Raw genomic sequence first — 16,172 nt, 5'->3', positions numbered from 1 at the left:
CTCATTTCTAAAATGGAGATAATCATGTTACCGATCACATAGGACTGTTGGGAGAATCAAATGAGTTAATCGATGTAAAGTGCTTAGGTCAGTGCCTGGCATCTATTTGTTACTAATATATTTATATATATATGTATATATATACACACACACACACATATATGTGTGTATATATATATAGACAATAAAATATGTAAAATATATACATATATATGTATAATATATAAAATATATTACATATATAATAAATAGATGTCATTAATACTGCATATTAATACATATAATACTTATTTTTATATATAAAATAAGTACTATGTGAGTGTTAGCACTTATTATCATTTTTTATTATTTCCTCCATTTTCAGGACTGTTCCATGGTCTTTTTTTAATTCCCATACAATTCTATATCCAGTTTCAGCTCAGCTCAATTTCTACTGTCTCTGTTATTCTTATCCTCAAAAATCTTAATTGTAAAGTTAGACATTCATCAAATCCTAATTGTTACAATATTCTTAAGTTTAATTTAAATCATTCATTCGTTTTCTTTCATTGCTTTATTGAAACACACAGATAAAAATGGATCCTTTTATCTCCTTTTCCACCAGCAGGATGTTTAGACCTCAATACTAAATTCACAGCACAGATAACACTGTTATAGACTGAAACGCAGAATAATGAAGGATTAGGTATCATAATTCGCCAGTTTAGTGTTTCCATTAAAATAATACCAAACGGAAGTTAAATGTATCTCCATTTTATACATTAACAATCCCAACATCTCTTTGTTTTTCTATAATCAACACGTTTCCTAGGCGAGTTTTCAGACCTTGAAGCTTTGATGACTACTGGAATTAAGAAATCTGTTCTTGTTACAAAAGGCTTCTTAGGATCATTATGTTGGCTGACTGCAGTGGAATAATTGCTATTGCGTGTGTATTTACCAACCTTGTCTAGTCATTACGGAAGAGAGAGGTTGGGGAGACATCATGGGTAGTGGATTTTGTTTAGTGTCCTCCGCTGAAATGATTTATACAATTCCCAGGAATCAAATAGTAGCAAAATTCCTCCTCATTCACAATCTAGAATATCCTTCGAGTATTCAACTGGTGTGTGTGGTGGAGTAAATAATTTGCCCCGATCTCCACTCTCTCCTGTTATGTGCTCTTTGTCATGTAACATTGCAAGTTGTCCCGCTCAAGGTGGAGCGTACTTCCCTGTCTCTTTTCTCTGGGCTTGACCATTTGATGTACTTTGGCCAATGCATGTGGGCAGAAATTACAGTGTGGCATTTCTCAGCCTTGCCCTTTTTCTTCTGCCAATCTGCCATTGTCACAGAGCAGCTTCCCCCAAGGAGCTGCTTTCCTCTCTCAACCTGGGCCCCAGAATATGCACATGTGAAGGAGACCGAAGCCCAATTAATGTACAACAAGGATCCTAGCTCAGTGGGAGGTGCAACCTGAGCAGCTTTCCACCAGAGCCCAGTTTAGATGAGCTGATCCCCAAGTGACCCACCAACATCTGAGAAATAAATACTTGTACATCCCTGAGATTTTGTGGTTGTTACATGACGGTCACTGACTGATACATACATTGAGTTTCAGCATTATAAAAATGGCTTTATCTTTTCTAGAAAGCTAGAAATAACTCCAAAAATAATTGTGACAGACAATGATATGATTTTACATACACTTCAAAGAATACTAGTGGCATTGAGAAATGGTAATTAACTTATGAGACAGATATCACACATAATTAATGAAGCAAATCTGTATTTGTTGTGCCCTAAATTTTACTACAGGAAAGTACATAATGTGCGCTTATTAAGCTAGTTGGTTATGATTTTAATAATTGAAATAAAGTCAATGAAACTATGTAACTGGAAAATTCAACCAGTACTTTTAGTAACTATAAATATACTTTTAGTAAGTATAAAGTATATTTATAGACAGATATTAGAATTTGTGAAAATTTCCTTAATGACTTACTATACATGACTTAACTATATTTTAACAATAACGGGGATATTATATATAATCAACAGAATCAAAACAAACATTTTTTGAAAAAAACAAACAGAACATTTAAACAGCTAATTAGCATTTTCAAAAGGATTTGACAAATGTTTTGGTTATATAAAATTAAAGGCAATTACCTTTATAAACATAAAAGACTTTTCTCCTTCTATAGGAGTCCCTTCTGATAGACAAGGATATGTGAAACTATGTAAGAAAATAAAGTTTTAAAAATCTAATTTTAACCATTCATTTTAAATACTGCATGGATCAAGCAATACCACTTTTAAGATCTCATCTGTTACCTTTTAGTATCTATTACATGGAAATATTTTACAATGTAAATATCTTTATGATAGAGACAAATAATGGTCCATTTTAGGGAATATAGAGCCAGACCATATTGAGTAACATACTGTAAGATGTGGGAATGAGACTGATACAGGCTGATTATAGTATTTCTATACTATAATGACTCATAGTCTTTTATGCACAATTTAAGATTAACTATTAATTAATGATTATATTTGGAGATCCATTTAAAATCCTCATTTAAAAATATTCTTGAAAATCTTTTAAGTACAAGATCCTTGTATATTCAACTTTAGTATGCTTCTGATATTTGGTAAATTGCTAAGGTAGTGAGTTACTTTCAACAGTTTCTCTCTCTATGGAGTCCAAGAGAATGCCCAGTCTCCATAAATAAAAAGTAAATAAAGGAAACGCATCGGAGAGTAGGAAAATAGCTTCATCATGCTTCTGAAGAAATTTCTTGATTTCTAGGTCATCACGTCCTATGCTTGACATGTTGCCTTTTTCATTTTCCTTCTGAAGAAGCTGCTCCAGAACCCAGAAGAAGGAGAAAATATTTTCATAGCGTGTCACATCATAACTGGCTTGCACCTACAAATAAACAACAAAATACTTACATATATATATCTATAGGTTGTAGCTCAGCTCAGAAAAAGCCAAATGAAGAGATTAAATTTTCAGAGAAAATGTAAATACAGTTGATCCTTGAGCAAAATGGGGCTTAGTGGCAGTGACCCCCCACCTATGCATATAACTTTTGACTCCCCAAAACCTTAAGCTGTCCCTCGGTATCCGCGGAGATTGGTTCCAGAATCCTGAGTGGATACACAAACCGACGGATGCTCAAGTCCCCTGTACACAGTGGCATAGATGAAAGCAAGAGGTCAGCCCTAACTCCCAACCACAGATCAAAAACAGTACAGGTATTTATTGAAAAAAAAAAAATCCCTGTATAAGTGGACCCACGCAGTTCAAACCCATGTTGTTCAAGGGTCAAGTGTATTTGACTTATTTAACACCTGATGGTCCTGTTCCTTTGATTGGGATGGGGGCAGAGAGAAGAAAGGAGAATATTTCCGTTCTTCAAAAACTTTACAATCTTGAATTGCTTTTTTCTTTTGCTGCTTTACAAAGCTCCAAATCCTTTCTGTACATCATTGCTATAATTCATTACTCAGATGATTCTGAGAATACTTGGCAGAGAGTCTTACACATACCAAGTCTTGTGTGTCGATGTCAACGTTTCGTCAAAGACTTCCAATTCACAATACTCCTGCCAATAATACTATAAGGTTCTTTAGGGGGCAGATTTTAAGAACATGTTTCAATAGTCTCAGAGCAGTTAGAGTTATGATCTGTAAGCGACCAGTCTACAGATTTCATCCTGAGTCTACACAAGTCAGGGAATAACAGGATTAGGTTGTGTGGACTCAGATACAACATGATGAGGAAAAATGTGGATGTGTCTTATAGAAGTTATTATTTGGCCTATATGGCTGAAAGTGAGATGATTCAAAGGATGGGCAATAGAAAGCAGAACATGAGAGAATACAGGAATCAGTGTAAAGATATAAACAGGCTTTATCATCTGCTTATTAAGAAATGTGTTGGAAACATTCACCAAAGCTATCCACTGTAAAAATACACAATGTAATTTATAGATGATGTGATACAGAATAGTACACCTGAAATCTATGTAATTTTACTAACAATTGTCACCCCAATAAATTAAATAAATAAATAAATAAAAAATAAAAAAAAGAAATGTTAGAGAAACTTCTTTAAGAAGAATGAGAAAAAAATTAAAAATATGAAAATTAAAATGGCAATAACTACATATCTATCAACAATTACTTTAAATGTAAATGGCTGAAATGCTCCAAATGATAGGGTAGCTAAATTAATAAGAAAACAAGACCCTTACATATGCTGCCTAAAAGAGACTCACTTCAGATGGAAAGACACACACAGACTTATAGTAAAGAGATGGAAAAAAATATCTCATGAAAATGCAAACAAATAAACAAAAAGCTGTGGTAACAATACTAATACCAGGCAAAATAGACTTCAAAACAAAGGCAATAACAAGAGACAAGGACCCAGTAATTTCACTTCCAGGTATTTACCTGAAGAAACTCAAAACACTACTTCAAAGGGACATGTGTATCCATAGGTTCATTGCAGCATTATTTACAATAGCCAATATATGGAGGCAACCTGTGTGTCCATCAATGGTTGAATGGATAAATAAGAGGTGACATATATATATTGGAATATTACTCAGCCATAAAAAAGAATGAAGTCTTGCCATCTGTAACAACATAGATGGATCTGGAAGGTATTGTACTAAATAGAGTCACACAGAGAAAGATAAATGGCATATGATTTCACTTATATGTTTAATCTAAAGAAAACAAACAAACAAACAATATAGAAACAAACTCAGAGATGCAGAGATCATTTTGATGGTTGTCAACGGGGAGGGTTTTGGGGGATGGGTGAAAAGGGGGAAGGGATTAAGAAGCACAAATTAGTAGTTACAAAATAGTCATGGGAATATGAAATATAGCAAAAAGAACATAGCAAAAAATATTGTAACAACTATGTATAGTGTCAGATGGGTCCTAGAATTATTGGGTTGATTACTTCATAAGTTATACCAATGTCTAATCACTATGTTGTACACCTGAAACTAATATAATATTGTATGTCAATTGTAATGAAAAATAAAACAATTATTTAAAAAAAATACATAAATGAAGAGCCCAGAGGAATGTATTCTTCAATAAGGTGGTCTGATAAACAGAGTCACATACAGAGAGTGCCCAAAAAAATACACACACATTTTAAGAAAGGAAAACTGTATTAAAACTATAATACTCAATATATACTGACAAAAAAAGATGAATACAAGTCACGTTTGACTTCTGCAATTACAAGAGGTGCTCAAAGTGGTTACCGTCAGCGTCCAGACACTTCTGATGACAGCGAACTACTACTCGAGCAACATTGACCAAAGTGTCCACCTGTATATATATTTTTGGCATCCCCGCTATTTCTAGATAACTAATACTATTTATAATTGAGGTATGGTATAATTGATATAACATTATACTAGTTTCAGGTATACAACATAATGATTTGATAATTGTATATATTGCAAAATGATCACCACAAGTCCAGTTAATATCCATCACCATACATAGTTCCAAAATTTATTTACTTGTAACAACTTTCAAGATCCACTCTTCTAGCTACTTTAAAATATGCAGTAGTATTATTAACTATAGTCATCATGCTGTACATTAAATCTCCATGTCTTACTCACTTTATAACTGGAAATTTGTGCCTTTTGATTCCCTTTACCAATTTTACCCATCCCTACCCCTCCCGCCTCAGGTAACTGCCAATCCATTCTCTATATCCATGAGCTCATTTTTGTTTTTGCTTGTTTTTTTTTTTAAAGATGACACACATAAGTGAGATCATACAGCATTTCTCTTTTTCTGTTTGACTTATTTCACTTATCATAATGCCCTCCATGTCTATCCATGTTGTTACAAATGGCAAGATTTTGTTTTTTATGGCTGAATAATATTCCATTGCTTATGTAAACCACATTTTCTTTATCCATTCATTCATTGATGGGCATTAAGGTTGTTTCCATATCTTGGCTGTTGTAAATAATGCTGCAATGAACATGGGAGTGCATATATCTTTTCTAATTGATGTTTTTGTTTTCTTCAGTTAAATACCCAGAAAAGGAATTGCTAGACCACGTAGTAGGTCTACTTTTAATTTTTAGAGGAACCATAATACTGTTTTCCATAGTGGCTGCACCAGTTTACATTTCCTCCAACAGTGTACAAGAGTTCCTTTTTCTCCACATTCTTACCAACACTTATTTCTTCTCTTTTTGAAAATAGCCATTTTGACAGGGGTGAAATGATATCTCATTGTGGTTTTGATCTTCATTTTTCTGATGATTAGTGATGTTAAGCATATTTTCATGTACAGGTTGGCCATATATATGTCTTTTTTGGAGAAATGTCTATTCATATACTCGGCCCATTTTAAAATCAGATTATTATTATTATTATTATTATTATTATTATTATTTGCTATTGAGTTATGAGTTCTTTATATATTTTGGATATTGACCCCTTACCAGGGGTCAATGATTTGTAAATATTTTCTCCCATTCAGTAGGTTGCCTTTTCATTGTGTTGATATTTTCCTTTGCTGTGAAGAAGCTTTTTAATTTGATGTAGTCCCACTTGTTAATATTTGCTTTTGTTGCTTTTGCTTTTGGTGTCACATCCAAAAAATAATCGCCAAAACCAATGTCAAGGAGCTTACTGTATATGTTATCTTTTAGGAATTTTATGGTTTGTGGTTGTACATTCAAGTCTTTAATCCATGTTGAGTAGTTTGTGTGTGTAGTGTAAGAAAATGGTCCAGTTTCATTGTTTTTCATGTCCCTGTCCAGTTTTCCCAACACCATTTATTGAAGACTGTTTTTTCCCATTGCATATTTTTGGCTCCTTTGTCATAAATTGACCATATATGAATGGGTTTATTTCTGGACTGTCTATCCTCCAGCTTGTTCACAAGATTGCTTTGGCTATTTGGGTCTTCTGTGCTTCCATAGCAGTTTTAAGATTGCTTGTTTTATTTGATACTTTCTTTAAAAACAGTTATAAGAATTTCTCCAATTGCACTGTACTTAATACTGCTACAAATTGGACTATACATTATTAGGTGAATATACCTCATATCCATATGATGATTTTCTTGATCTAGAATGGCCTCTGTCATCAATCTCTAATTACCAGTACTCTGGTCAACATTCAGTTTCCATCATAGATGCCATATATCCACTGAGCCTTTCTGGATCCCCCCTTTTGTATAGATTTGAACTATTTAACTATATTATGGTTGGCTCTATATTTGTTTTATCACATGTTTAGACTAAACATGTTGTGAGAAACAAATATGTTCCTGTACCTACAGTTTCTATATTTCCTAGAACAATGTCTTTCTTGTCCATAGTAGGTCTCACTATACATTCATTGTTTTGAAATGAATAGGAATTGTGGTCATTGTAAAGGTACTATTATGGAAACATACGTTAGACCCCCCTAGCCACAGATTTGTTTTCCATGGTTTCCGTTGCCTGTGGTCACCCATGGTCCAAAACTATTAAATGTAAAATCCAGAAACAAGTAATTCAAAAGTTTTGAATTGCGTGCTTCAGTAGTGTGGTGAACTCCCGTGCTGTCCCACTCCATCCCGCCTGGGACATGAACCATCCTTTTGTCCAGCATCTCCCTGCTGTATGCGCTACCTGCCCCTCAGTCCCTTGGTAGCATTCTTGGTTATCAGGTTGACTGTCACGGTCAGTAACCCTTATTTTACTTAATAATGGCCCCAAAGTACAAGAGTAGTGATGCTGGCAACTTGGATTTGCCAATGAGAAGTTGTAACAAGCTTCCTTTAAGTGAAAAGGTGAAAGTTCTCAATTTAATACGGAAAGAAAAAAACCCATCATATGCTAATGTTGATAAAATCTATGATAAGAACAAATATTCTGTCCTGAAATTGCCTAATTTATAAATTAAACTTTATCATCGCTGAACCTGTATAGGAAAAACATATATAGGGTTCAGGACTGTCAACAATTTCAGGCATCCACTGTGGGTCTTGGAACACATCTCCCATAGAGAAGCAAAGACTCCTGTATTGGTTATTATGTGAAGGACTATCATAGTGACATTTCTTCAACATAAAATTACTTTGTTAACTCTTTATTCCAAAATAAAAAATCCACAGCATGTGCTTAACTTGATCATGTGAGTAATACCATGAATAATCCCAAATCCTGTATGAGTTAATAGAGAATTCTTCTTTGGAACTATTGTTATAAACATACATACTTATTTAGACATTAACAGAAATTCGGTAGTGCTTAAATACAAATTCTATAGCAAAAAGGCAAATTTATTTCATTCACGTTGAAGCTTTAACTGCAAAAGGGTACAGTACTTTATAATTACAATAATAGGTAGAAGTGGTAAAAATGATTTTAGGGGTCACCTCTATTGATCTTAGTTATATATTCTAGTATTTATCCTTTTGGACCATTAAAATACATTGGTATTTGGTGAACCAAATGTAACTTCTTTTTTTGAATTAGATTAATTTCTAGTTAACCATGATTTTCATGTATACCATAATTTTAGGAGCAGTTAAAAATTGCCAAGTTGTGCTTATCACAGAGTAAAGGGAAGTTCTCCCCCCTGATAAAGGACGTAGCATTCCGGGCAATTTCAGGGCAAGTGTGTGAAGCAGACAGAGTGTGTCTTGGTACCTTTCCATTTGCTTTGAGAATCTCACTTTGGGTATGTTTAGCTCTGCTCCTACGTGAGATGGACTCCCTACTGTAGTGTCCCAATTCTCCATGTTGTTTTTGGATATTGCTTTTCACTTTCACCAGAATTTATCTGTTGTGGGTTCCATCTCTATCCTAAATACGTATTCTCAGAATAAGTAATTGGATAAGCTCTTTTGTTCCGAGATATTAACAGTTCATAGAGTATTAATTTGAAAACTAACTCCTCTCTTTAGAGACAGTATGCACTTAATTGACATGCCTTAGCAGCCCTCTTCACGTGACTAAAATAGCATGTCTGTGGGAGACGTCTTTCCTACAGTTACCAAATTTCATCATCTGGCAGCTGCCTGCTCTGCTTAATCATATGCTCAGACGTTTTCTGAATTAGTGCATTTGCTGAATAAAAACGAAATGGTGTTAAGGTGACAGCTGATACTCTTCACCATATTTTAGTGTGATTTTTACATTCTCGCTGTCACAGTAGATTGAACTACACAAATAGTTGGGTGTAAATACTGGAAAATACCCAACACGTGTGAAACATATCCACCTGGAAAACACCCAAGTGTTTTGCCAGAACACCCTGCTGGGAAGACTGAATGAGCCCCAGGACACAAGATGCAGTGCTATCAGTCTGTCTTTCCATCTACATAGGTCTTTTAGAATTGAAGGAGCCTTTGAGGGGAAGCTTCCATAGTCCCATGACTACTTCTTATTGCATAATCCCATTTCATATAATAGGGGCATTTGAGAAGAGGAAAGACGTTCCTGGTAGAAAAATCATCAGCTATTTTTGTAGAACATTTTCAGAATTAAAACATTTCTTGTGTTTATTATTCTGTTCGTGAACTGGGCTTGAGAAAGTCAAAGTGCACAAGTAGTTTTTAAATGGTGAAACATGTTAATATTTCTTTACATGCTGCTAAATTTGACTTCAAGACTTAGATTTTGAAGTTAAGCCTATAGACATATAATGCCAGTTTCCTAATTGCATTCCTGTTTTAGTTAGAATTCAGTCAACATTAACTTGACATTTCTGTAAAGACAATCTTTGAAGTAGATACTACAACTTGCTTGCCCCATATCCATTTTCCCCTCCTTTGTCATCAAAGTAACCCCAGTTTTATTCAGAGTGACAATGAAACACCTAAAAAAAAGTACATTTTTCAGTTTCCCTAAGGCAAATTCTGGTGAAAGAGATGTAAATATAAGTTACTGGGTGGGGCTTCTGAAAGCTCTTTAATAGCAGGCAAAATCTGGTGCAATGCACTTTTGCCCTCCCCCTTCACTCCTGTTCCGGCTTGGAAATACTGAGGTAGTGCTTGGAAGTAGAATAGCTATTCCGTGTACCTGAGGATGAGGGCCACTCAGAGACTGGAAGGAAGGGACAGATTCTGGAGATCACCGTGCTGCTCAGTACACCCACGCAGGATGGCTAAACCTTCCTGCACTATGTTGGGGTTCCCTCCCTCCATTTGGTCTTTTAAAATTGGAACCCTGAGACTTCATCTAGGCAGGAAAGGAACTCTGAAGGTTCCTTAGCCTTGAAAAGGTGCTGCCTTCTGCTGCTTCTGACATGGAGAGTGATGCCTAAAGGAACAAAAACAAAGTCACGTTCCTTGGCAGCAGATAATGTAACAAAAGGTACTGTACACTGGAGGTGTGGCTCCCAGTTTGGATGTTTATAGTTAATGCTGAAAAATATGAAGATGTTAACCGCTCATTCAGTGCAACAGTTTTATCATTTATATGTGCTAGCCAAGGGCATGCAGACGTGACGTCTGACACTTTCAGAAATAAGCATGCTGCTACAGAAGGGGTGAAAACACAACACAACATTTTTCTTATTGCTACAAACTCAAGAAGTGAAAGACAAAATAGGATCATTACAGGGCAGAAAATGAAGTCAAATAGTATAGGCGTAGGACCTAAATGTTAAATTCAATGTTCACTATAATATACCATTGGCTCAGCATCCTACATGCCAGATTTGATTAGACAGGAGCACTAAGTAAGATACAACTAAAATTAGTAGTCTCTAAAAGAATAAATTCAACATAGTATTTTAAAGGAAAACATCCACTGTCACTATGATAATTAAGTGGGAACCGTATCCCTGAGTTTTAATAACTGAGCCTTCTTTATCTACTAGAAGGCAAGGAAGGCAGTAAATTTCAGTCAAGGACACGAGGAAGATGAAGTTCACTCTCTATCAGCAGTTTACTTAGCCGCTTGCAGCTTCTGAAGCATAGGGCAAAGCACGGAAAGAGCTGACCGATAGGGGCTTAGCGAGAAGTCTAGCACAATGCTTCATGTCACCATGCTAGCAGTGATGCTTGGGAGCAGAGCAGAAGAACCACATGCATATTATATATAATGCATGTTATATCTATACATGTGTGTGTGTGAGAGTGTGTAGATAGGAACATATAAAATCAGTGAACTTATGATGGCCAAAAAGCACGTATTCACTTAAAAATACGTGTCCTACAAAGATTGTGTCATATCCTTTTTCTCTTCCCTCAAACTGGGTGCCAGACCCCTACTGAGGGAGTATAAAGCAAAAGGCTGATCAGAGCCGAGAGTAATTAATTAGGGAAGATTTCCTAGAGATGAATTGTGAGCCAGGGCTCAAAGGGAGTGAGGGGTATAGACTGGTGAATCATCTTTTGATCAAAGTGCCAGGCAAAGAATAAAAAGGATTCCATTCGTATGAAAATATTTTGCTTTTTACAGATAATGTTGTGGTTATCTTCCTTAAATGATGGATTCTGGAGACTGGTTCTAAGGGCTTTATGTCTATCTAATTTGTGGGGTAGCTTAGATGAAAAGGTCTAAACTATTAAAACTACTAACATTTGGGATCTTGGTATTTTGCCTTGTTTCCTAGGGGAAACAGTTTAACAAGTATGCAAGATTTATACATAAAGATATTCATGAAAGGAATATACATAAAAATAATTTTTAAATCTGTCATTATGAGACTTGTTTAAAAATACTGATTTTCTCATTAACCGATTTTACCTGTTTCTCAAATCTGTTTCTTGAGTCTGAATTTATATAATAAGGTAATAGCAAAATGATCTGACTGAGAAAAAAAAAAAGGCCCATAATGGAAGAAAAGTTTGGACAAGAATCACAGAAAGTGAGATGGTGCTTTGTATTTGTTTGACAAAAATTTAGACTGAGACTGTCAACAAGAACAGATTTGGCAGAGGCCCCTGCTGGTTGAAATCTTTGAGAAAACACAATCTTACTAAACAAGATTTTTGTAAAGGAAGGCCATAGATTGAACACATATTCATTGCTTATTAAATCCCAGCTCAGCCATTTACTGGTTGTTTGGCCAGGGCAAGTTATTTAACCTCACTCAACTTCACTTTCCTCACCTAAAACTTAAAAAATAACAACCGTAATGCCTCCATTGGGTTGCTGAGAGGATTAAATTAAATTACATATTTAAAATGGCTCAGGAGCACAGCTTTTGAATAAGTAGTATCTCTTATCTGTTATCATCATCATTATTATTACATTTTTACCCAAAGTGAAAAAGATACTGTACCTATCCATAAGGTACTTTGCACCTAGAGGAAGGTTACTGGACTTACTCAGGTACTGTACTGTGGTCAGTTATTGGAAGCATTTCAACCTTACTGCGGATTGTTCATCTAGAGCTGTGTAAAGAACCTGAGGATGCATCTGTATCTACTTTTATCTATCAAGAAAGTCCTTCATAGACACTAGAAATCTAGCAGAGAATTCTTTTTTGCGTAGTAAGGTGGTACTGAGAACCTAAATGCGAAATGATTATTTTAAAGCCTAATGTTTGAAGGCCCTGAAGAAGACGTCAGATGGGGATTAAACAGTCTTGTGGGATATAAACATCTCCAAAAAGGTCCGTTCATCCTAGTCCCTACCTCCAACCCCCTGTCAAGACATGATATTTAAAGATCCGGCTTGACTAGCTTTTTATTTTAAATGTTACATTCTCCAATTATCTGACTAGTATGAGATGGATCTACTTGTTCAAGTATTATTCTAGAGGCCAGTTGGTAAAAATGAGTGTCTGATACCTAAGTAATATGTCCTTTTGGTGACTGGCTCAATAATGTCATAGATTAAATCCTAAGACTTTAAAATTTTATATCTGTACATTTCTCTGGGGAAATATCCTGTGGTTTGACGCCTTGTTATCACTTTTTTGGTCATCAGAATAAGCAGATTGGTGGATATGATGATAAGATAGATGCCACATTGATTTTAATTTTGAATTTCTTCACATAAAGAATAGAGAGTTCCTAATACATGGACATAGCATTCCCTTACTCTAACAGATACCTTGGGTCAAGTTTAAATAGCTTTACATTGCATCTTCACTGCTTTGTCAGGATCTGTATTCTCAAGTATGGAGTCATCAGTACCCCACACAGTAAGTTTTTCACTGTTTTATACTATAATACTAAACTTGGACTAAGGCTGGAAATCCCTTTCAAGTATATTTGAGAAGCACGTATGTCATTTATTAGTCTGGACTTTCATCACAGTAGTTCTTGACAAATCAAAACAAATCTAATGATTTGGTTATTAATATAAGTCTATTAAGATACATAATAGGGTTCAGAGACTGGAATGAAAGCAGCTAAATTCTTTAAGGACTAATTCAGCTGGGAGTACTTAGCACTTTCAAATTTTATGTCTCTGCCTACTTTGCACGCCTCCCTCTCTCCCTTCAGTCCTATTATAAACACTTATTGGGTACCTCCTGCGTCATACCTTATGGAAAGTGCGGGAGATACAGGGATGAACAGGGCAGGATTCCTACCTATAAAATAACTCCTAGTATGTATCTAGGGAGACAAAGAAGTAAATAAATAATGATAATACGGAGTGGGTGCTCTAAGGGCTATAACGGAATTCTAAGGGGAATTGAATCATATGGTGTGAGACGATGCTAAAGAGAGGGAAGTGAGTTCAGTCGTCATAGATGATCCTTCAGGCTTGCTTCCTCCTAGATGGTATGACAGGATTCTTTTGGAGAGATGACTTGAAAGTTACTACCTGCATGGGTAAGACACTTGTTTAGCTACTACCCCAGGGGCCTCTGTCTCTGTTTGGTGAATATGCATGCAAGCAAGGGAGAGGCAGAGACTTCAAGGGGGAGCGTGGGGAGATGTCACCAATCTTTGCAACAACTCACCTAGCAGACTCCCCACGCCTCCGCCTTCTCTAAAGTGGTAGAGCCTGACTTTGGTGCATGCAGTCCAGGACCAAAGCAGTTCTATGTGTTAACAAAATCTTACAGAGTGTGTTTGGTTCCCTCGGGTCTGTAGTCACATAAATGTTTGATATTTATCTTATCTTCCTGTAGAGAGGTACAGATAACAAGAGAAAGCATGGAAATAGTATTCTTGGAAGAAAATGTCCTGTTTCACGAAGTTAAGCCATTCCCACCAAGGAATTAAGACAGAGCTTGAGTAAGTGAAATAAGTCAGACAGAGACAAATACCATATGATGTCACTTATATGTGGAATCTAAAGAACAAAACAAACAAACAAAAGTAACAGAAGCAGACTCATAGATACAGAGAACAAACTGATGAACAAAACAAACAAACAAAAGTAACAGAAGCAGACTCATAGATACAGAGAACAAACTGATAGTTACCAGATGGGAAAGGGGTTCGGGGGCTGGGTGAAGGGATTAAGAAATACAAGTTAGTAGTTACAGAATAGTCATGGGGATGTAAATTACAGTATAGGGAATATAGTCAATAATATTGTAGTATAGTGCCAGGTAGTTACAAGACTTATCAAGGGGATCACTTCATAAATTATATAAATGTCTACCACTACACTGTACACCTGAAACTAATGTAAAATAATACTGAATGTCAACTGTAATTGAAAAATAAATAAATAAATAAATAAATAATATTTGAACCAGACAGAGAGAGAGGAGAGAGCGAGCACATTTGAGAAAAGAAATCAAAACTGGTCCAATAGCTGATATACACTGGACCCAGAGATCCAGATGGCCATTATTGAAGGGAAGCAAATGTCAAAATAGCCAGTGGAGGTAATATCAACAAGAAACATTCTTCTTTAAGACTTAAATGAAGATTATCCAAGACAGTATCAAAACCTGCCCAACCAGGCTGAGGCAGGAGCCAGATTTGTAGGAGTATCAATGACTGCCAGAGGGTAACATAATTTCCTAGAGACTGCTTAGCTAAGCTTTGATAAATTTGCCAAAGTAAGCAAGAAATGTATGTATTTTTTAAGAGCACTGGATCCAAAGCCCAAGATTAGTGACAAGGGGATACGTTCCTAAGTGATCAGATTCTTTCCAATAATTTTGTTTGGAAACTGAAAGCCAAATTTGATTGGCCTCAGATGATCTACTAATTATCTCCCAAAGGCCAAATGAACAGGGTTGGGTTCACAGGAATTAAAAGCCAGCACATCTATCTGCCTCTTTTTCTTTCTATTTTCAATATGTAGCAGCACTAATTCAATGAAATCAGTTTATTAGAACTTCCTATCGAAGTCTAAGTGAAACTGTAAAGCACATGGGAAGGTTTGGAAACACAAGGGAGAAAAAACTGTATACTTATCAATATTTTATCTTGTTATTGAAATGGAGACTGGGCCTATAGCAAAGTGAATAACACATTTCTTGTTCTATTTTTAAAATCAATTGACCACCATCTTCCTTTTTTTTAAATCAACCTTTTTGAGATATAATTGACATACAGTAAAATTTACCCTTTTTCTATGTTTGGTTCTATAAATTTGATGATACTTTTAAGAAGAGAGAAACATTGTAGAAATAATCTTTGAATAAAGAAAAAGCAATCATGCTACAACCATTATATATTGTTTAAAAAGATTTTAAATGTTTGTTACCTTCTATCTGGCTGATTTTTTATTAATATATATGTCATTTAGTGTTTAGTTTTCACTACTACATGAAATACTTCTCCAACACTTAACTATAATTTTATCTGAAGATACTCCAGAGATATTTTTAAAAAGAAAAGATCCACACATAAGGCAGAAAGCTTAGGAGAAGGAATTAGACTTCAAACTATGAGAGAGTTTTTAGGGTATAACTATTTTCATTATCTTCATGCTGAGAAGCTGCTGGGGAAATTTATCTGTCACAAAAATGCTAAGTGGACCTAGAGAAAGCTTTCTTATCTTAGTGGCTGGTGAGAGTCACTACCTGATGAGAAATACGAAAAAAAAAAAAAGAAAATGCATACACACAGAAGAGGAGGACTTAGGCTGCCATTAATTCTCTCCTGCAAATAACATTTTATCAATAGCAACTGTCAACCAAAATGCTGAGATGGAAATTAGACAATAATGACAAGAAGTATGGCTTCAAATCTTTTAGGTATCACAGTTCAAGGTGGAGTTACATATGTCAATAATCATAATATAACAGGATAT

At 35.3% G+C, this 16,172-nt stretch overlaps 1 protein-coding gene across 3 annotated transcripts in view; it reads right to left on the bottom strand.

Annotated features, from left to right (window-relative positions):
* Positions 1–357: 357 nt before the first annotated feature.
* MEI4 (meiotic double-stranded break formation protein 4) overlaps positions 358–16,172 on the bottom strand; it is a 187,004-nt gene continuing 171,189 nt past the window's right edge. For all 3 annotated transcript variants that reach the window (XM_033095483.1, XM_033095493.1, XM_033095488.1), the window contains one exon: positions 358–2,914. In XM_033095483.1, the coding sequence (XP_032951374.1) occupies positions 2,645–2,914 (270 nt within the window). In that variant the 3' untranslated portion in view covers positions 358–2,644. The remainder of the gene's footprint in view (positions 2,915–16,172) is intronic.

Source organism: Rhinolophus ferrumequinum, chromosome 3 (assembly GCF_004115265.2).
Source record: "Rhinolophus ferrumequinum isolate MPI-CBG mRhiFer1 chromosome 3, mRhiFer1_v1.p, whole genome shotgun sequence".
NCBI classification, from domain to species: domain Eukaryota; kingdom Metazoa; phylum Chordata; class Mammalia; order Chiroptera; family Rhinolophidae; genus Rhinolophus; species Rhinolophus ferrumequinum.
Note: the sequence above shows the minus strand (reverse complement) of the source record. Positions and strands in the feature narration are given on the sequence as shown.